The sequence below is a fragment of the Trichomonas vaginalis genome, chromosome III (assembly GCF_026262505.1).
Source record: "Trichomonas vaginalis G3 chromosome III, whole genome shotgun sequence".
In the NCBI taxonomy this organism is placed as follows: Eukaryota; Parabasalia; order Trichomonadida; family Trichomonadidae; genus Trichomonas; species Trichomonas vaginalis.
Window position 1 is genome coordinate 20,223,633 of NC_067205.1, and position 21,492 is coordinate 20,245,124.

Genomic DNA, 21,492 nt, shown 5'->3' on the forward strand with positions numbered 1-21,492 from the left:
TCAGCAACTTCGTCAAATAATTTTATAGCACTATCTATCTCATCTACTTCAAACGTTTCTTTACCTTTCGTGGGAGCACCATACCTTTTCTCAAACTTTTCAAGTAGTTCTGTTTCTGCAGCTCTCATATCATTTACAAACACAACCTTAACTCTATTGACTGTACTGTCATATCTTTTAGTTATATTAAATGTTCTTCCTATCTTATATCTCTTTGTATTGAAGTCCTTCGGTTTCTGAACGATATAAAGTAAGCCTTCACTGCAACGTTCAGTATCGAATGAACCATATGTTATGAAATTATATCCAACAACTGGGTCAATCCAGAACAAAACTAGTGGTATAAGACTTTTGTCTATAAGATATGCTGTAGTTCCATGAAATCTTACCGATATCAAAAGCTCAGGATTTCTTGTCAAAATTTTCTGACTAGAAGCATTTCTAACCCAGTCCTTTGCTCTCTTTCCAGATGGAGATAAAATGTCTGACAAAGAATATTTCTTGTATTTCTTTGAGTATCTTACGTTTAAATCACCAATTCTAACCACTTTGGTCTCATTGTCTATCTTTTTAACTGTTTCAAACTCAGTGTTTGTCATTTCCTGTTCTTACATACAAAATAAAAAAAAATATTTTAAAAAAACTAGCGTTATTTTTTTATTTTTTCTATCTTGAGGAAATTCATGATTTCAGGGATTTTTTTGACGATTTTCATGAGTTTTAGGCAAGGCCGAAAAAAATCGGGCTAGAGAAATTTCACGATTTTCATGTGTTTTTTCACTGTTTTCATAGAGTTTTGGCGACCAGGGTTTTTAACGTACTCGCAATTTTTCACGATTTTCATAAGCGTAGTATATGGTAAACGTCATTTTTTTGACGAAGTGTAAAAGTTCACTTCGTAAAAAAAATACAGTTATATCATGAAATTTGGTCATTTTTTTCAGCAAAAATATATTTTAGGTGGAACCAGGTCACCAGGTCACCAGGTCAACTAACATCTTTTTGAAAATAGTGACAACAAGACATTTTGACAACAACACAGGAAATAGATTTCATCGTATATGTTTTGTTGTTGTATTTCATCGTCAATGTTTTGTCAAGATTTCTTCGTCAATGAGTGTAAATCAGGCAAAAATATATTTTAGGTGAAGAGGTGAGATCTCACCTGTTTTCTCACCTCTTTTTTCACCCCATATGTCCTTACTGAAAAAGTATGTTTTCCATATGTCATTTTACTCAGAATTCAATAAAAATATATTTTAGGTGAAGAGGTGAGATCTCACCTGTTTTCTCACCTCTTTTTTCACCTCTTTTTCACAAGCGTCTTACATGAATTGTACGATGTATATTTGAAATCCTAAACAGTTTTGTGGCTTCGATTTCCTCTGTCAGTACATCGAATGTTTTAACAATGCCGAAGGTTTCTTTATATTTCTTCTTGACATCTGAAAGAAGGAAATCGTCAGCTGTTGGATAGTTTTTGTTCAGAAATGCTAACATGTCCATTTTATCTTCTGCTGGTTTCTCTGCTTCTTTCTTTAAGTCAGCATAGTCGTTTCTCATTCTTTCTATCTCTTTGACGGAGTAGTTATATTTCCTCATTGCTGCTTTACATTTAGAACATTGTGGGTTCATTTTAGCGTTATATTCTGAAACCTTACCTGCAAGTATGACTAAGGCGTCAATGGTTTTCTTTAACTCAAAGGCTGCTGGTTTTATCTGTTGGTTCCATACTTTACCTCTTCTATCTTCATCTCTTATCTGCCATACACATTCAGCAACTAACGAAACAAAGTTGTCGTAGGTCTTAAACTCCCCAGATTTGTATATGTCAGAGATGTTCTTATATAACATGTCGCAGTCTTTGTCCATGACTTTGTGGTTGCAATGAAATCCAAGAAACTCATAGTTTACCTTACGTATGAACTTCTTGGTTTCAACTGAGTCAGTTGGTTTCACTTCTATTTCATCGAATTCTGGAATAGTGAGCTTTTGTTGTTGGATTTCAGGAAGTTTAGGTAGATGGTCGATGAGGTCTTGCATGTCATAAAGATATTCTTCATTTGTTTCATCTTTTGCAGTGCAATCTAAATCTCCTTGGAGAAGTTCTTGCTTTATCTTCTGGATTGTTGTTTCGAAAGTATATGAAGAAGGAATGAAGCTTTTCATCTCTACTAACATAGATGTTGGGTTCATGACTAACGAGTTTGGTGCTGTTGTTGCTAACATGTTCTTACAATAAAAATAAAAAATATTTTTTTTTAAAAACTAACTTTATTTTTTATTTCGGGAAAATTCATGAAAATTCAACGGGTGAGAAAAGAGGTGAAAAAACGGGTGAGATCTCACCACTTCACCTAAAATATATTTTTGCCGAGTTCAGCAACAAATTCAAGAGTTTTGTGTGTTTTCTACGATGTTGTCAAAATGTCTTGTTGTCACACTTTTTCAGAGAAGTTCATTTGACCTAGGCACATGGGCACATGGGCACACCTAAAAAAACATCTACCCTAAAATATATTTTTGCCGAGTTCAGCAACAAATTCAAGAGTTTTGTGTGTTTTCTACGATGTTGTCAAAATGTCTTGTTGTCACACTTTTTCAGAGAAGTTCATTTGACCTAGGCACATGGGCACATAGGCACACTTCACTTCTTCAAAACATTTACGAAGAAGAAGTCATGACAAAACATTTACGAAGAAGAAGTCATGACAAAACATGTACGATGAAGAAGTTTGTTTTCTACGATGTTGTCAAAATGTCGTGTTGTCACGCTTTTTCAGAGAAGTTCATTTGACCTAGGCACACATGGGCACATAGGCACACTTCACTTCTTCAAAACATTTACGAAGAAGAAGTCATGAGTTTTGTGTGTTTTCTACGATGTTGTCAAAATGTCTTGTTGTCTCGCTTTTTCAGAGAAGTTCATTTGACCTGGTGACCTGGTGACCTGGTGACCTGGTGACCTGGTGACACATGGTTACCCGGTGACATGGTGACCCCTTCAGTAAACATCTCATTTTAACTCACTTTTTTTCTATCTTAAGGAAATTCATGAAAATTCAACGGGTGAAAAAACAGGTGAAAAAAGAGGTGAGATCTCACCACTTCACCTAAACTTTATTTTTCAATACTTTTTCAGCACTTTTCCGTAGTTGTATATGAAAGACAATTCGAGATAAAAGTCATAGTACAATGGAATAATATGCTGCACACCGTTTGTTGTGAACCAAACTTGAAAGTCAGAGAAACTGTTACTAGGTGGTTCGTAGAATTTAGAAGCAAAGTCATAAAAGTCCTTACCGATACATAGAAAACTGTTGTTGCTTGAACTGAAACTTGCATGACACATGACATTTTGAGGGTCAAACACGTTTCTATAAACTGTCAAATCTGCTGGTGGAAGTATAAAATTAAATGGACCATCTGGTGGTAATGGTTCGTTCTGGTTTAGTAACCGAAGAAATTGTGCCCAAGAACGCTTGTCTACTCCCCAATATAAAAACTCTGTATCTCTTGGAGGGTTAATTTCAATCTTTTGAAATGAAACTGTGGAGTTCATCTTGTTATATTCTAGTTTCAGATAGTATGTTCATTTAGTAAAGAGTGGTATTTTTTCTTGAAATTCCCAGTAGTATTGTTTTATTTGAGTTTGAAATCATTTAGAGTTTCTCTCAAGACTTTCGTCTGAACGAATTGTAAAAGATTTTCATTTCGTCAAATTTTTCTATTAGACCATCAGAACCTTTGTACTGACCATGAAAATATACCGCGAACATGAAGGCGTTCGTTCTATTTGAAAACAAAACTCTTCTAAATCCTATTGCCTTTGCATCTGAAGGACTTTGAAGCCAACGAATTGGATAGTCAAACCTGTAAGCCCCGGATGAAATTTCTTCATCTGAAATAGTCCTACCGGCATTTGTGAAGATATAGTCTAACGGTTTTGTATCTGCTACTTTTGTTCTTTGTTTTTCAACCTGAAGCATTTCATATATGTAAAAATATATGGTTTAAAAAAGTTTTTATTTCATGCAATGTTTTATTTCTGTGCCGTCTTCAAGTATACCCCAGTACTTACGTTTGGAGAGGACATGAACTTCGGAAAATACCTTGTCTAGCTTAAAAAGGCCCATCTTTTCACCGACCATTCCCATTTCAATGAGTTTGTTATACCCTTCTTCGTTCGTCATGAGTGCATCGATGTTCTCGTAGTATACCACAACTTTGGATTTGATTTCCGAGAAGAACTTGTTGTAGTTGTCAAGGACTGCCTTTGCGAACTGAGGGTAAGACCAATGTTCGACAATAGGTTTTAATGTGGTTACTAAGCCACTTTGACCTTCGGTGAACTCGTACTTCAAAACAAAAGGAGAAAACCTTTCAACAAAGTTGTCGACCTTCTCATAATGTTTACTCTTCATCTTTTGAGGTTTTTTAATGGAATATCCCCATGTCGAATTCATAAGCAGTTTGAGTGTCATTGCAAGTTTTGGGTTTGAAGCTTTCCTAATATCATATAGTTGTTGTATGACCTTTCCAACTGTATAGTTCCTTCCCGGGAACTCACCATCTTCGTTTGGAATTCCAGTCGGAATATATTGGACAAACCTCATGTACGCAGCGTTAAGGTCGACATAGTATATTTTTTCGTATGAGTCAAACTTGTCGCATCCAATTGGTCCAGTTTTTGGAAATTCAAGCGAGTCTCTTATCTTCTGAGAAACTTCTCCTGTTATCTCATAAACATCGTCAAAGCAACCTGTTTCATATAAAACCTTCTGACCCAACTCAGATGCTCTCCAATACAATTTGACGTCGATTGGATGTCTCAATGGAAGTTTGTTTATAGCATCTTGAAGTTCTTGCAACCTCATTGGAAGTTCTTCTGGTTCAGGTTGGTATCCGAACAATCCAACTCCTTTTGGAACTGTGTACTTCTTTTGTGCTAGAACTTTGTCTGGAACAACTTTTGGTCTTACCAACAGTGAAAAGTTTGTTTCGTCTTTTGGTACAAAAGTTTCTGTCAGCTTGTCATCTGGAATTGGTTCCAACAAACCTTTCTCGAAAAGAATGTTAACAGCTCTGACAATGTTGCACTTACCATTTCCGAACAATGGGTGTGTAAGACTTTCGTTCAACATGAAGTGGTTATGGACAATTGCAATCTTCAACCATGGTAAGTCTTTGTCAACAACATAGTCGTCATGTGAAGAACCTTTAGCTGTAGGTATGTTGACTCGGATATTGACATTTGCCAACGGTGCAATTTTTGTCAATTGACTTCTGAGCATGTACCTTGTCTTCACACATGACTCAAGATACTTCATCTTCTCATCTGAAACAAGACTAGAGTTTCTGAGACATGTAAGAATGCAAGGTTCGTTGACAATTTTTTCAATTGAATTGTAAATTCCATACCTTGTCAAGTCAATGTCAGACTTGTTTATGAACGGGAAGTATCCAGCATGTTGTCTGACTGCTTGAGGGTTAGGTTGGTACCATTCAAACTTCACGCTTGCAATTCCTTCAATCGCATTCAAAATATCTGAGTCGGAGTCAACCATTTGTTCTCTCTTTGTAGTCTTGAAAGCGTCAAGAAGTTGTGCGGCTGTTGTGACATTGCCATGTGCATAGTATATATGACCATCTAAATCTGTTACGGTTAGTCTGAGATTGTATCCTTTCTTATTTCCGTCTTGAATTGCAGCAAGTACACCCATGAAGCCTTCTTTGTTCTTTCCTTCGTCAAAGTTTACTGTAAAGGTTCGACCAGATGTAATTTTACTACGAACTTCACGATACTTTTCATATGCATATCTTGTTCTTTCCATGGGAGCATGTGCGTCTTCACCTCTTCCCTTTTTTCTTCTCAAAGGATGGAATTGTTCGTCATGTTTCCAGTAGAATCTGGCAAAGCCGTCGTGTCCTTCAACTTGAGGTTCACTAACATCGAAAGGCATGTCCATAAGACGCTCTTCTTCTAACCTCTCCAGTCTGTTTGGATAATTGGCGCGTGCTGTTTCTAAGTCCATTTCATAGCGAAGACCAGACAATTTGTCATAGACTTTTATGGGTCTTCCCTTCCTATATTTAAAATTCTTCGAAACTCTCCAACCATATCTTTGCAACTCTGCTTTTATTCTAGCAGACCTTCTGTCCATTCTATGTGGGGGCATTTTTATAAAAATAAAAAAAATATTTTTTTCTTTACTTTACATAACCACCTGCTGCCATAAGTCTTTGACGCCAGCCCATACCAGCTAATGAAGGTTGACTTGGTTTAGTTTGGAAACTAAACTTTGGTTTTGGTTTATCTTCAGTTTTTGGTTTTTCTTCTTCTATCGGTTTTTCGTCACTTTTCGGTTCCTCTGACTTTACTTCACTTGCAGGAACAGTTGTGTCGTCAACATCTTCATAAATATCATATGCCATTTGTTTTTGTTTTCCTTTCAACTTTTTGTGTTTGTTGTAAAGTTTAGAATATTTCGACTCTAAGTCAATGAGATGTTCTATAATGAACTGTTGGTCAGTGAAGTAAACTTTTCCATCTGTTGTCTCGAAAGCTCCTTCAGACTTCAATATTTTATTTGTGAGAGTCTGTTTCTTTTTTGAGATACTAGCCGTTCCATTTCTATGAAAAGTGACTTTGTAGTTAGAGTTTGTATTTCCAGACCTCACACTTTCTATTATTGAATTTTTCTCTTCATCTGTAAGTTCTTTGACAGGTTTTGACAATGGTTCTGAACTTTTTGTTTGTGGTGTCAAATCTACCGTTTCAACTTCTTCGGTCATTTCATCTCAGTAAAAAATTTTAGTTTGGTTTGTTTTCAACTGGTTGTTGTTGTTTTTTAAGTCGGTCTAAAACTTCTGAGGTATAGGAAGAACTTGACAAACACGTGGTGGTGTAACTGCTGGAAGCCGACAAATCCATCTTGAACCCATTTGTCTCAATGCTGTATTGTTCATTCATCTCAGTAAAAAACTTTACATTCCCCACGTTTGAGGCGGTTGAGGTTGGTTGTTGTTTACCCACTGTTGTGCATGTTATATCCTCTGTTAAAGAATCTTTCACCTTGGTCCATATAGTGTCCTGCTTGGTTATAGTAGTCATTTGCTTTGTTATAGTAGTTTCCTGCTTGTCTTCCTACATTGTCCATCCATCCTTGAACTTTTCCTCTTGTTTCAGGATTTGGAATAAGATTTGCTGCATCTCGTGCTACATCCCAACCTTTCTGTACAGTTTGTATAATAGGTTGTGCTTTCTCTTTAAGTATACCTAATGTACTCAAAATCTTCCTTCCAACTCCAAATACACCTCTGGCTATTGTTCCCACTGCGGGTAAAAATCTAGATGCGACTCCTGCTAATGCGCCAAATAAACCATTTCTTATGGGTTAAAAAATGACGAATCCAAACAAGGACCCCTATGTTTCTAAAGCGACAAAGAAAGCACTCATGGTAAAAATCTTTAGTTCAACACCAAATGCTTGGTTTATGGATATCTTGGAAAACATTCCGAGAGTTAGAACAGATGGACCACCATACTGGCTAATATTTGTCGGTCAAAACACAAGATACTGTGAAGCCATACCATTATGGTCCAAAATATTTTAGATGTGAAAACTGCTTTGACAATATTCGTTGACAAATACCATCCAACAAAACTGACATCTGACTGTGAAAGTTCTTTCAAATCAGATGATGTAAAAAACTATCTGCGTTCAAAAAATGTAAACCAATATTTCATTGTCGACCAAAACCATTCTGCTCTTGGTGTCATTGACGGTTGTATAAAAATGTTAAGAGACTTAAACCAACCACAAGGTGGTGAGGTAGATGAAATGTCATATGACGACAAGTACAGACATTTCTCCATGGCAAAGATGAGACAAGTTTTAAATATTTACAATAGCCGTAAACAAAAAGGTTTGGGAAACCACTCCCCCGAAGAAATGAAAAACAACCCTGACTTAGAGAAAGACTATATATTTAACAATTTAGTCAAAAGAGACAAACAAGAAAGAATGCCGGGCTTCAAACTTCAGAAAGGAGACAAAGTAAAAATAGAAATACCTAAACGCGACCCATATGAAAATACTATTGACTATGACAACAATGGGAACCCGACAGGTACTCACATTCGTGTTCGTAAAAATAGAAGAAAGTATACAAGAGAATATTATGAAGTTTTAGGCAAACATGGCAAAATGTACAGACTGCAAGCAGAAGATAAAACGACTATTGTCAGACCTCGTTTCAAACTTGTTAAGGTTCAAGGTGGTATACTTTCAAAGACAGTTCCTAACAAATATAAGACAACTCCAGACGAATATGCTAAAGAAGTTGAAAATGACGACTAAGCAATTCTATACCATGCACAAACTGTCATGTAAGGTGGCATGTATTTTTTACCTCGTCCCGTTGTTTGCGTATACCCTGAAACGCGATGTGTATGGTTTCCTCCTCCCTCAGTGTTACTCCAGAAACAATCTATAGCAAACTTAACGTTGTCTTTAACATCATATCCTTTACCTTTTGTCATTGCTGACCAATCCCAATATCTATGCTTATGCCAACCTGCTTGAGATGTACTTAAATCTACGTAGTGACTATGCGCAGGTAAGTTTTCACCTGAAATCGTTTTACTTCCACCTGTTTCCTTTGAAGAGTTTGCACAATACAAAACCTTTCGAGTATTTGTTCCCATGCACCAACACCAAACATTGCTTGAGACCTCTTCATCCATAGATGTATAAATAGAACTACTGGGTTCATTAAATCAACACATATGAGATATTATAGGATTGTCTCTTTTGAACTTAAAATATAGTGCAACTATTTCAGGTTTCTTCTGGTTTGTGTCAGAATATTTTTTATAATATAATCTTATGTTTTCAGGGTAGGTAAAGTCTTGACTATAATATTTATTTCTGTCATCTTCATAATAGTTAACTATTCTCGTTTTTCTATTGCATTATATCTTTTATATCTATAATATTCTAAATATAATGTTTGCTTTTTTGGGTCTACATGCGGTGTTTTGTCGTCATCTCCATACTTATAATAATATGGTGCTGGAGATGGTCAGGCAATGTCATATCTGCCATTTCATAAACTCTTAATATTTCTTTTGTTTCGTCTCATATAAGTTTAAGTAGCAGTTGTTGTCTAATGGAACTTTAACTTGTGTACCATCGTTCTTTATATAGCTTACATACTTTCATTGTTATTTTTCGGAATGAGTTTATACGTATACCATTTCTTAAGGAATGTACAAACTCCCATCTAAAATATTTGTTTTCTTCATTGACAGAAAAGTCACCAACCATAGTTTCAATATTTTTTTGTTGTTCCAACTAACTTTGGTATATTTCATTGACATATGTTTTTATCTGCTTTCTTTTCAAGGCTAACGTTTAAGTCTGTTATTTCAGAAGATGTATGTGTATGTCCAACGTCACTTTTCCTGTTTAAGGTTTCTTGTAAGTTTGCAATATTTGCAATGGTATGTGTATGTCCAACGTCACTTTTCCTGTTTAAGGTTTCTTGTAAGTTTGTTATTTCAGATATAGTATGTGTATGTCCAACGTCACTTTTCTTGTTTAAGGTTTCTTGTAAGTTTGTAATATTTGCAATGGTATGTGTATGAGTCTTTTTAGAATATTCGTTTTCAGCTCTTGTCACTTCACTTGACATTTTATTGTCAACATATGTTTTGTCTGCTAGTTCAGGATGAGTATGTTCTTTTGTTGCATAAGCTTTGTTAGCTCTTTCTTCTTCTTTTGCTATTGCATCGTCTACATACTCTTTGTCAGCTTTGTTGTCAACATCTGCTTTCAAAAGAAGTTCTTTTATAGGTTTCTCGTTTAAGGTTCCTTTTGTTGGATTTATACAAACAGTATGGTTCTTGTTGTCTTGAAACAGAAACTCATCTGTCATTGGGTTTAATGTCAGTTTTAAGCTTCCTTCTTTCAATGACTCAGATATCTTAGAATAGTTTGAAAAGTTTGTTGTGTTCTTATTTAGAGCTTGTATAATGAGTTGTCGGTTGTGTTTTATTTCTCTCATAGACGCTGTTTCATTTGACATTTTTATTCTAGATAAAATATGCTTTCAATAGAAAAGGAAACTTCTAGAGTTGCTACAACTAAACCATTAGATGAACTTTTTACTAATGTCGGTCAAAAGTTTGAGACAGAGACCGTAAAGCATGAAGGCTATCGTTTTGACTACCCGTTAAGATGGCTAAGAGACCCATCCGTCACAAAAGCTATTGGCTTTCGTAGAATGAAGTTCATTTCAGAAGCCATACATGGTTTCCCATTTACGGTCGGTTTTGAAGTTCGATACTATAACAAAGAAAAACGTATGTATGAGAAATTTGAACAGGGAAAACTTTTACAAGTGAATTTGCTTGTAAACTTAGAAAACAACTCTTCAAGCTTTTCAAGAAAAAATAAACGATATCTATCTCGAATATGCAAACCAGTTTAACATTGACGAAGGAGAGTACCATCTCGATATTATATATGACAGGAAAAATGCAACTGTTAAAATCAATAAAATAGAAGACCTTGGAGAAAACGTTTATATTTCTACAAAATATAACAACTTGGCATGGCATAGATTTTTGAGGATGTTAAATCAGCCTGCATGGTATCCAGTACACCCGGACTATTATGAAGTCTCAAACCCTAATGGAACATATGAAAATGTTTTCGACTCAGATGCTATTATAGTTCATGCTTCATTTTCTGGTGCACAAAACTCTTTTTTATGCTTGGCAAATGACTTTTACGAAAAACCTACAAAGCTATATGAACCACCGAGTGGAAGTATTTCAGACTTTCAAGTATGGTTTACAACAGATGGAAGAAAGAGAATAGTTCCATTATACCATGCATTTTACTTAGAACTTAGTTTCATATACAACTACTATCGAACGGTAAAAATATAATTTTTAATATGGTTGAGGTGTTGGATTTGGTTGCCAACTAGACTGTGGTGCAGGTTCAGGCTGTTGTATAACAGGAGCTTGTTCTTCTGGTTCAGGGTCTTTAGGTATAATACCAACGAACTGACCTACTCTTTTACCAATATTTTTGACACCGTTCCATACTCCTCTTCCGACAGATTTTATTCCATTCCATATACCTCTTCCAACATTTCGAAAGAAGTTTCCAATACTACTGAAGAAACCCATTTTACTATATGTAAAAATCTAATGTCCGCCTAGTCTCTTACGTTTCCTTCTGAGTTCCATTGCATTCTTTAACTGGAGCTCATACATTCTATTTCTCCTCTGGTAGAAAACATACTCTGGGTCAACTCCTGTGTTCGCGTCATCTGCATAGAGTTGTTTATATCCCACTTCAGGGTTTGTATAAAACTCTTTCCATCTCATATTTGCATACCATGGTGGTAAGCCTAACGCAGCGTCATTTGACATGGCAGTTTGCATTTGTACATCTGTTGGCACTTGACCATAGTTTGCCATTGCAGTTTGTACTCGAACTTCATTTGGAATATTCTCTGGGTTTGGTTGTCCGGGTTGCTGTGCATTCGCTAAGTTCTGTGCGTCCATTTAATATTAGATAAAAATATCTCTTACGAGTACATATGCTGAACATTTGCAGACATTGGTTCATCTTCATATTCTCTGTACCTTTCTGCCACGTCAAATAAGTAAATGACACAATGGAAAAAACCTAAAACAAGTAGTCCTATTTCAAACCACATTTAGTTACCAATAAAATTTCTTTGTTGTGACACTTTTTCCGGTTTATAGGACCTCTCTCATATTCTATCCTGTCATATCTAAACTCATAGTCATGTATGTCCTCTAACCATCTCATAACGGTTTCCAACCACACTTTTATCGGATGTAAAGTAAAAGCATGGATGGTTATGTAAAACGTCTAAAGTTTCTAAAGAGTCTCTCAAAGTCCAGTCTACTTGGTATTGAAAATCGTATGTGTTATAGAACGGCGGGTCTACTATAAAGAAAACATTTTCCTTGTTTTTATATTTTTCATACAACTCTGTCCAATGACATCTCACAAACTCTATACCCTCAGTATATTTTTCTATGTTCTCTTTGAAAACCTTTGTATAGTTAAGATATAAAACGTTTGACATAAGTGTTTCAATGTCATGAACTCTTATAGAACCACTATATAATAGTCTAGAAGATATACTATCCCAGTCTATATACTCTGCTTTTTCCAAAACCTCTCTGACAATATTTTTCTTATCTAATGGTATACGTTCCATCTTACCTATAGGTATCTTTTCTTTCAACTCACTCAATATTTTGTTTGTGTCTGGTATATGTTTGAGACGGTTCATATAGTTGTCGAAGTCATTGCATATAATCTTTGAGTCAGGAAATACAGTATGGCACAAATGGGATATATAGAAACTTCCACCGAACAAATCTACAAATGTTAGACCATTCGGTAGTTTCTTAAGTTCTCTCAATAGAATATCTTTACATCTACTCTTATTTCCAAAGAAGGGTAACGGTGGTTTTGTAAAATTCATTTTATATATATAATAAAAATGTTTTTTCCTGAAAAGTGACAGAAAAAGTGACGAAACATGAAAAACATATATAATTTGTGAAAAGCGACATAAAAAGTGTCACCGGCTGGTCGGCTGGGGTTCGGTCCTCCTCTACGTTCTTGTGTCCATTTCTTAGGGGCTAGAAGGGGCGCAGCCCCTGGAAGCCCCACTCACCTGACCTTAATCGAAAATTTAATTGAGTTTTGACCTGTTGGCAAATTCAAGTCCTTAGATATGATATAAAGTCCTCGGGTAATGTAAGGATTTACAACAAAGTCAACTTCCGGACCATAGCCGAGAATATCGAGCACCATATACACGAATAGTTCATTAAGATGAGGAAGACAAAGAATTTCTTTTGGACATGAATGAGTTGTTTTTGAAATTTTTCCAGGAGAGAAGAAATCTGGGTTTCTTGAATAAGGATATTGGCAATTAGTTTTCGTATAATAAGCTTGAGATTCGCATTGGAATACTGCTCCGAAAAAAGATCCTTTTTTTGGAAAAATTTTGATCTCACCAAAAGCTTTGTGCTGATAAAATTTCTCTATGACTTTGTCCGAAATTACAAATTGGAACAATTTTGGTGATCTCAAAATATTTCTATTAATGTCACCAATAAGAAAATATTTCCCTGGTTTAGTCGGAGTTGGATCAAGTTCGATGTCGTTCAAAGTTCTAATGAATTTTAAATATTTTCTATTTTGTTATCGTCCATGATTGGGGTGATTTTCTTGGAAAATTGATCTAAGCGGCTTGGAATTGGTAATGGCATGGCTTCAATATAATTTCGAACTAGATCCAAAGTGATATCTATAGGATCTCTTGGATCATTTGGATTTTTTGGTTTTGCAGGGTTAAGTGGTTCAAATAATACGGCCAATTCTGCATCCTGCCCGAAAATCTTTTGAAGAAAGTCATAAATGGATTCAGGAGAACTTGTAGTGGTTGATGAATCCATAAAAGTATAACAAAACAATTATAAATAATTTCGGAAATTGAAATGTTTTCAAATTTTTGCAAATAAAAATATTATAAAGATCACTTCAATAACAAAAATGATGGCATTAAATTTTTGAGGAAGTTTTAGAGGTAGTTCAAAATTGAATGACCGCTATGTATAATTCAAAATGTTTTTATATATATATATATATTTAAAAAATTATCATCGTTATATTAGAAAAAAAAGTGTATTTTTGTGAATAACAGATGACCGAATTTCAATGCGATCACAAAAGGAAATTTTTAATGAATTTGTAATAGTGACAACAATATTAAGTGACTATAAGATTTGTTATCTTTGAGTGTAATTTGAAAAATTAAATAGTTGTAAATGAAGATTAATATTTTGCACCTTTTTGCACATTTTGAATTAAAATTCAAAAAGCGCAAAAAAGGTCGCAAATCTTTATGAACTTTTTCAATATTTTTTTGGATTTTAATTTTGAAAACATCTCAAAATTTGAAAGACGAATTGAAAAAGTGCAAAATATTTACAAACTTTATGCACGAAATTGAGACTTCGTCTCAATTTCATACATAAAGTTGATATTTTTCTTTGATTTTGAGTAGCCGTACACTTCATTTGAACGAACGTTTTTTCACATTCACAATTTTTTGTGCCAAAAATTTATATCATTTATAATGTAATCCATTTTCATATTTTTATAAAAAAACACAAAAATTCGAAACTATTCAAAATAATTGAAAGCTGTTCCCTCATATAAACTGCGGTCCAAAAGGCGTACCTGGCAGAAATCGACTTTTTGAGATAAACTCATATAATTAATTGTATGACTTCTCTCAAAAAGTTGAACGTAGGTACGCCTTTTAACTCGCAGTTTATAAAGCAAATTTGACGGTCCATTAATACTCACTATTTACCAAGTTACACCTAAGATGCCTCTCCTCGAGTTCTACTCCAAGGCTCCATTCGATTATTTAGTCATATTTGGCACCAGTTCCTCAATTGGGATTTTATCATGTACATTCATATTTTCTAAGTTTAATTGTTAATAAAACTTTAATTTTAATCACTAATTACATAAAGTTGTGTATTCTTTTTTAATTTTTATTCTAAACCACACAAAATCATACATAAAGTTGTAAATCTATGGAATGCACATTATGCTTATTATAAATAATCAATTATTTCAGATTTTTATAATTTGAGACAAGCAGTCCAGCATTTCGAAGTTAGTTATGAGATTTTTATATATTTAATTGATGTATAAGTATGTTATTATAAGCAGATATCAATAATGTATTAATATTTACAATTTACAATAAAAATATTCATTTAAATTTTTATTAATATATATAAATATAGGGATAGAAGTCTCAATTTTTTTAATTGAGAGGAAATTTATAGGCACAATTTTATTATTGATTTGGATTTTTTAGATGATTTTAAAGATTGAAGTCTCAATTTTGGCAAAAAACGGCTAATGTGGTCTCAATTTTTGGCAGAAAATTAAAATAGATAAATTAGTAGATAATATATAGGTTGAGATGTATTAATATCTAATTATTAACGATTTTGAACAATTTCAATGAATTTTGAATTTCAATTTTGCAAGAGTATGACTTAGAAGAATTTCCTTATGTAATCAATTTATGCACCTAATAATAGAAAGATGTAAGTGAAATATATTGAGAATGGGAAGAATATTTGAAATTTATTTCCAAATAAAAAGGTATTTAATGAATATTTATAGATGAGAATCTGACCTATATCAAAATTAAACCAATGATGTTATATCATGCTTGAATTCTAAGTCTGATTCACAAATTTGGAGAATGTGAAGTAAATAGCAAAACTCCTCTCAATATTTTTTGTGAGTGTCTTTTGTCACTTTTTGTGTCTTTCTTTTTATAATTGCTTGTGATATCTCATATGATTGGGAACAAAAATAACCACTTGGAATCGGATTTTGAACCTGATTTAATTTTGAAATTAATTGATCATGTAATTTTCGGATATTTAACTGGATCAATCCACAGTATAATATAACACAAATTAATATATGCTATTAGTTTAAAAACGATTAAAAATTGCAACCGAAAATGGTCAAAAGTAAGTCACGAAAATATGAAATTTAGATAGCTAATTTGATTTAATTAAAGATGACAAAAAAATATTTTTAGTCTCATATATAGTCATCTCAAAATCGCAGTTGAATAGCAATTCAATTTTTTGAGAGACAAGGCTGTCATGCACCAGTGTGTTATAACAGATCGATTTTATTTGAAATTTCATAAATTAATAATTATAATAAATTTGATATTCAGAGACGGCGCTACGCGCCTTTTAGCATTCTGGGCACTTACGTGCCCAGAATGCAAGCTTGAGAAATTTGAAACTTCGTTTCAAATTTCTGCCATGCTGTTATGGACAAAGAAAGTCAGTACAAAAAAAAAATTTTGAAATTGAGAATAAAAATAATATCGTGATTTTTCGTGATATATGGATTTTTTAGAAGATTTTAGAGATTGAAGTCTCAATTTATAAAAATTTTTTAAATTGAGAGGAATTTTAATGATATTATTTTATTTGATATTTGAATTTTTTAGATGATTTTAGAGATGTCAGTCTCAATTTAAAAAAATTTACAAAAAATGATCGTAAAATAATCGTTTTTGTTCAAATCCTTTTCATTTCGGGAAATTGAAGTTAAATATCAAAGAGATGGTCTATGCATATGTTAAATCAAATCATTAAAAAGTGTTTTGATGACTTTTTCTAACCGCAAATCGTCACTTTTTGCTGTTTTAAAATTATTATATATCCTATATGCATATAAGATACAAATTAATATTAAAACCCCAAAATCGATTTTTGAGAGAATCAAATTTATCACATCTCATCGTTGTTCCGAATTAATATTTTATTTGTAATGTACATATTATCATAATTACATTCATCATATTAAAATTCAAAAATAATTTTTGAGTTTCAGATCTCCCTAATTTCCCATATAAATATATGTTTATTTTATTAAAAATAGAATGTCCAATTATTGATAAAAATCGATCCGCTTTTCTACCGGTCAAGCTGTATATATATAGAACCCATCCATGTAAACCTCGATGTCACTTTTGCGGCCGAGCGGAGCGAGGCCGCAAAAGTGACATCGAGGTTTACATGGATGGAAAAAAAGTGCATGAAATGCAATATGATTTAATTATATTGATAATTCAAAATAAAGATTTTGAATATTGAATAAATGTAAACATCTAATTTTGTTAGTCCTGTCTTTCTCATAAATTTATAACAGTATGCATCATGGATTACTTGGTTTTATTAAAAATTTGCAATTTGGGTCACATTTTTAATCATTAATATTTTGAAACTCAAAATCAAGACATTTTAATGATTTTTGATATATAACAGTTAGTTTCTGCATCAATACTGATGAAACAATGCAATTTCAATTTTCTGAACAAAAAATGCTCGTTTATTATTTTCGTGGTATGATGGATAAATGAATTAACAAGCCGAAAAGCAATCCCAAACTAGCAGAAAATGGATGCTTTTCCATTTGCGTTAAAAGATCAAGTAGAATTTCTTAATTCGCCATCAAATTCAAATCATTTCCTGCTGGATGTTTCCATTATTTGTATGGTCACATTGTTTTAGAACAACAAATCTGAATTTCTAGTAACAAAGCTCAAAATTCTTCCAAATCAAAATTTTATTTTGGATTTTTTGCCAAATTACAAAATTTCATTTCGAAAAGAGGATACTACATGGAAGCTAGTATGTATTCCTTAATTTCGACCCAAAATCAATTGGATTTCATTGATAATTCCTATCGTCTTTTTTTCCAAAAAAACTATTTATTATTATTCTTTGTCTTGTATATAGATAGTAAAAATCTTCGTCTTAAAACTTTTCTTAATCTCATAGAAAAAAAAGCCCTCAAATTAAGCGTCCAGAGCCTTGCCCTCTCAATCAAAATTAGAGTAGTGAGGTTTACAAATCCCAATTCAATACACAGAGGTTTACATTTTATATTGAGGGGCCCTCACTACTGAGATTTTGGGAGCACTATATATATCGCATCTATCGGCGCGCGGCTTCGCCGCGCGCCGATATAAGCTGACAATTCTATGAGTTGTTCTCAAAACATTCAATAGGCCCCTCAAAGAATTTATTTTTTCAAGAATCAATTCAAGCATTGAAGAAAAGAATTTCTAATATGATCTTAATTATTTCTTTCAAAAACATTCGAATTTTGTAAATTTTCAGACAAAAATTATTATCTTTACTTTATCTTTGTGTCGTTGCGAGCGCAAGCACGAGCGTCAAAAAGTTCTCGCTGAGCAGCTCGCCATAATTTTGCATATCGTTGTGCATCAATAAGAGCATCAATCAAATTTTTAGTCTAATATATCTTCAATTTAGATGATTAATATCGTAATTCTAAGATTGTGGTTAACATATGAGATCCTTGATCTGTTTCCTATAAAGCTCATAATGCCGTAAGCCTTAATATCATACCAATATTGTAAACAATATCAATTCTACTGCACTATTTTAATAAATTATTTATTTTATCAAAACTGATCTACTTCTTGTACTGAATCATCTCATGTCGATATATAAATGATTTCTATAAATAATTTACGCTTTGTATAGTCTCAAGCCAAGTTTCAGGCCAAAATTCAGATTGTAAGGAAGTGACTAAGCTTGTCGGACCTGTGATTTCTCGCCAGAACCGGAGATTCTTTCAAAAATTTTCAGGCCTCGGGCGATAAATCGCCCTCGGCCAAAATGCACATCAATTTATAGTCAGAGACAATCAATTCCAAAAGGGCTTTTTTCTTTCTTATTTTTTATTATTATTGTCCATCATGTTATTACTTTCGTTCTTAATTATTCTTCCATATTTTTTAAATTCAAGTTAATCGAAAGGTAGTCTCACGAAAATACGTTATTTTCCCGATGCCTTGGAAGCAGCTTTGCAGGTTACCCGTAAGGTAACCAGTAGAAGTTTCTGAGCAAGGATGAAGAAGATTAAAGAGCCTTTTTATTGCAAACGCTATATTTGTAAGTGTCTTTGTAGAACTTCTCATAAATTCAAAGATTTCCAAAAACGAATTTTTCGATTTTGATATAATAAATGATATTTAAACAAATTATAGATGTGTTTGCAATTAAAAAAATCCGAGTTAACTACAATATCTTCAATTTTTGTCGTTCACTTTTTCATGTCATACTGATAGCAAGAATACTCACCCAATTTGGTTACACTTCATGATAGTTTGAAGTAAAAAAATGCCACAGTTTTTTTTATTTGATATCGTTATCTAAATTTTGTACAGAAATGAAATAAATTATAATATGAAACGTGTGTTATTATGCTTGTTGGGAAACAATCCAATACTTATGTCTGAATGAAATGATTATTTCTACGAGATTTTCATATTCAGCTAATAATGCTATCAAAATCAAATAACAATAAAAAGTTATTTTGTACATAATGTAACTTAATCTTTAATACTATATAGAACTTCGAAATACGACTAAACGGTGCGAGTTACGCGATTAAATACCTTTTTTTCGATCGAAACTTGAAAGTGAGGATAACTCAATGGGTAGGGGTATGGGTTCGACTTTTTCTATTGGGCAACTATTTTTTTCTTTTCATTGTTTCAGCATTTTTTTATGCGATTATGCATAATTATTTGATTTCCTATATATTCAATAATAAATTTGTTCCGAACTCTTAACAAATAAATAAATTTTTAGAATATTTAAATTTATAGCTCCCTACATTAATATAAAGTGTTCGAATAGTTCATATATAGTTTCTTTAAAATAATTTGTTTCATTTTAAATTGGTTTGGCACAATGCTTGACATAACATGCACAAAGCTATGCCATTTTAAAATATGTATATCAATCAAGCCGATTAAGTCCATCCTAAACGAAAATCATCGATACTCATGAATTTATGATAGTCGTTCTTGATATAATTGCGCGTTTTAAAAAATGCTTACTTTTGAACACAGAACTTATCTATCCATATTTATCAATGAAAGTTTATAAGATGCATTAATGACAAAACCTTACTTTATCAATTATAATCTTATCGTAAATTTCAAACTACAATACTGTGGGGCAAATATTAAATAACCACTATGTTGCGGATTTTATGTAAGTCTGCAAACTGTAAAATGTAATTAAACACAAATAAAAAAAAAATGTAAATTTTAATCGAGAAATTTAGCAATCTTGAAAGCCTTGATCGGCATCTTTTACAAGATGTCAGTAATGCATATTCAATAACTATGAAAATCTAGCCAAGCATGGATTTTTTTCGAAAAAAAATTGTATTAAATTTCATTTTTCATTCTTTATACAAGTTTTAACCTTTGGTGCAATTATATCCTATCGCAAATGCATTATTGACGTTATTACTTGGATACTTCTTCATAACGCTAAATCTTCAAATTAGTTATGTTTGTTACTAATAGAAGTTGGAAAGGTATTAAAAAAGGAAATGTTAATAAATATACATGTTTAATTAAAAAACAAACAAGAATAAATTAAATAATTTTATTTCTTAGGAAAGTCTAAGTTTTGTAATAGATAAATTGCTTTTTGTGTCTCTTCTTCATCAATTTCTGGATGTTGATTCTCAGGTGGCGGACTAATTAAAACATCATGGGCAATATCAAACCATTGTTTTAGTTCGTTGGCAGAAGGAAAATGATCTTCTTGTATTGGCGTTATTAATGATTGAAAATCATCAGTTGATTCTGCATTTTGGGAATTTTCCAAATTTTCATTTGGAAAATTTGAATTTTGAGATATTGTTTAAGCACTCAGATCTCATTTTTAAAATATCTGCACCAAATTCTTACATCTGATAATTTTCATGTGTAACCAATGTTTCCCAATCCATTTGCCATACCCTACTAATCGCAAATTCATTCCCTTTAATTTTGTATTAAATTTAAATTCCAATCTTAATTTCTACATTATTTATGCTAACCCTTTAAATTTTGTTCTTATTTATTCACCCTCAGATACAAATTTATTTAGAATGTATTCCTCTGAGGTCTATATTTGTATTCGAAAATAAAATCTTTAAAACTCTCTAAGTTATCATTTTCTCTTCAGATATCTAATATTTTTCTAATGACATAACTACTTTGGACGCATATCCAAATTCCAAAAAAAATATGGAAAAAATAAAAATGAAATTGAAAAATACAATTTTTGATATGTAAAAAGAGATTTTGAAAAAAATTGGGAAAAAGAGTATCTAATAAAATTGTTTGAGATCTATGTAGACATAGTTTTTACATTAAAAAATCAATAATATTGAAATTGATCTGAATATATCTTTTTTTTTAAGTTTGAATGCATTAATCTCAAAGCATTTGATAAAATACTGGTTTTATTTCAAAATTCTAAATAATTTGTAATTAGATCTTTATGATGTAATTTAATTTTAAACAAGTACAGATAAAGAGAATCATAATAAAGGTGATCTATATTGCTTAAGTAAAATTGAGTATAATAGATCGATCTGAGGAAGTAGATTTGAGAGTCGAGAGTTTAGATCTTAGCAACAAGATCTGAGGAAGTAGATCTTAGCAACAAGATCTGAGGAAGTAGATTTGAGAGTCGAGAGATCTTAGCAACAAGATCTGAGGAAGTAGATCTTAGCAACAATATCTGAGGAAATAGATTTGAGAGTCGAGAGTTTGGATCTTAGCAACTAGATCTGAGAGTTTTATCATTTCCGGCATATTGGGCCGAAAAGGAGTGATCCGCGTAAGTATGAAAAAAAGTGAATTTTGTTGTATGGTGTTTTTTATTATATCCGTTTCTCTCACAATTTTCAATAAATATTATTGTTCAAACGGAAATATAAATAAACAATTCAAAAATAAAAATGTAAATGTAAA

At 32.5% G+C, this 21,492-nt stretch overlaps 7 protein-coding genes and 3 pseudogenes across 10 annotated transcripts, besides 1 other annotated feature; 2 read left to right on the forward strand and 8 right to left on the reverse strand.

Annotated features, from left to right (window-relative positions):
- Positions 1-9,657: part of a mobile genetic element that runs on past the window's edge.
- Positions 1,364-2,229, reverse strand: TVAGG3_0734350 (organellar and viral DNA polymerase type B; the record flags this gene model as incomplete). Its single annotated transcript, XM_001327652.1, has 1 exon — positions 1,364-2,229. A coding segment is annotated over one exon (866 nt), but the record flags the coding sequence as incomplete, so codon positions are not given.
- On the reverse strand, positions 4,026-6,164 carry TVAGG3_0734360 (DNA/RNA polymerases family; the record flags this gene model as incomplete). The annotated part of the gene is made up of 1 exon (XM_051244659.1): positions 4,026-6,164. The coding sequence occupies one exon, from the start codon at positions 6,162-6,164 to the stop codon at positions 4,026-4,028; it is 2,139 nt and encodes a 712-aa protein (XP_051091246.1).
- On the reverse strand, positions 6,211-6,795 carry TVAGG3_0734370 (phage tail repeat-like family; the record flags this gene model as incomplete). Its single annotated transcript, XM_051244660.1, has 1 exon — positions 6,211-6,795. One exon carries the CDS (start codon positions 6,793-6,795, stop codon positions 6,211-6,213), a length of 585 nt encoding a protein of 194 aa, XP_051091247.1.
- TVAGG3_0734380 lies at positions 6,815-6,969 on the reverse strand (annotated as a pseudogene). Its single transcript has one exon. A coding segment is annotated over exon 1 (155 nt).
- On the reverse strand, positions 6,988-7,387 carry TVAGG3_0734390 (annotated as a pseudogene). Its single transcript has one exon. A coding segment is annotated over exon 1 (400 nt).
- On the forward strand, positions 7,800-8,363 carry TVAGG3_0734400 (uncharacterized protein; the record flags this gene model as incomplete). Its single annotated transcript, XM_051244661.1, has 1 exon — positions 7,800-8,363. The coding sequence occupies one exon, from the start codon at positions 7,800-7,802 to the stop codon at positions 8,361-8,363; it is 564 nt and encodes a 187-aa protein (XP_051091248.1).
- Positions 9,658-10,110: 453 nt separating the features above from the next.
- Positions 10,111-10,960, forward strand: TVAGG3_0734410 (annotated as a pseudogene). The gene has a single exon. A coding segment is annotated over exon 1 (850 nt).
- A 3-nt stretch (positions 10,961-10,963) lies between these two features.
- Positions 10,964-11,206, reverse strand: TVAGG3_0734420 (serine threonine-protein phosphatase family; the record flags this gene model as incomplete). Its single annotated transcript, XM_001327656.1, has 1 exon — positions 10,964-11,206. One exon carries the CDS (start codon positions 11,204-11,206, stop codon positions 10,964-10,966), a length of 243 nt encoding a protein of 80 aa, XP_001327691.1.
- Positions 11,207-11,224: 18 nt separating this feature from the next.
- Positions 11,225-11,587, reverse strand: TVAGG3_0734430 (uncharacterized protein; the record flags this gene model as incomplete). The annotated part of the gene is made up of 1 exon (XM_001327657.1): positions 11,225-11,587. The coding sequence occupies one exon, from the start codon at positions 11,585-11,587 to the stop codon at positions 11,225-11,227; it is 363 nt and encodes a 120-aa protein (XP_001327692.1).
- Positions 11,588-13,255: 1,668 nt separating this feature from the next.
- TVAGG3_0734440 (uncharacterized protein) lies at positions 13,256-13,528 on the reverse strand (the record flags this gene model as incomplete). Its single annotated transcript, XM_001327658.1, has 1 exon — positions 13,256-13,528. The coding sequence occupies one exon, from the start codon at positions 13,526-13,528 to the stop codon at positions 13,256-13,258; it is 273 nt and encodes a 90-aa protein (XP_001327693.1).
- Between the last annotated feature and the right edge of the window lie 7,964 nt (positions 13,529-21,492).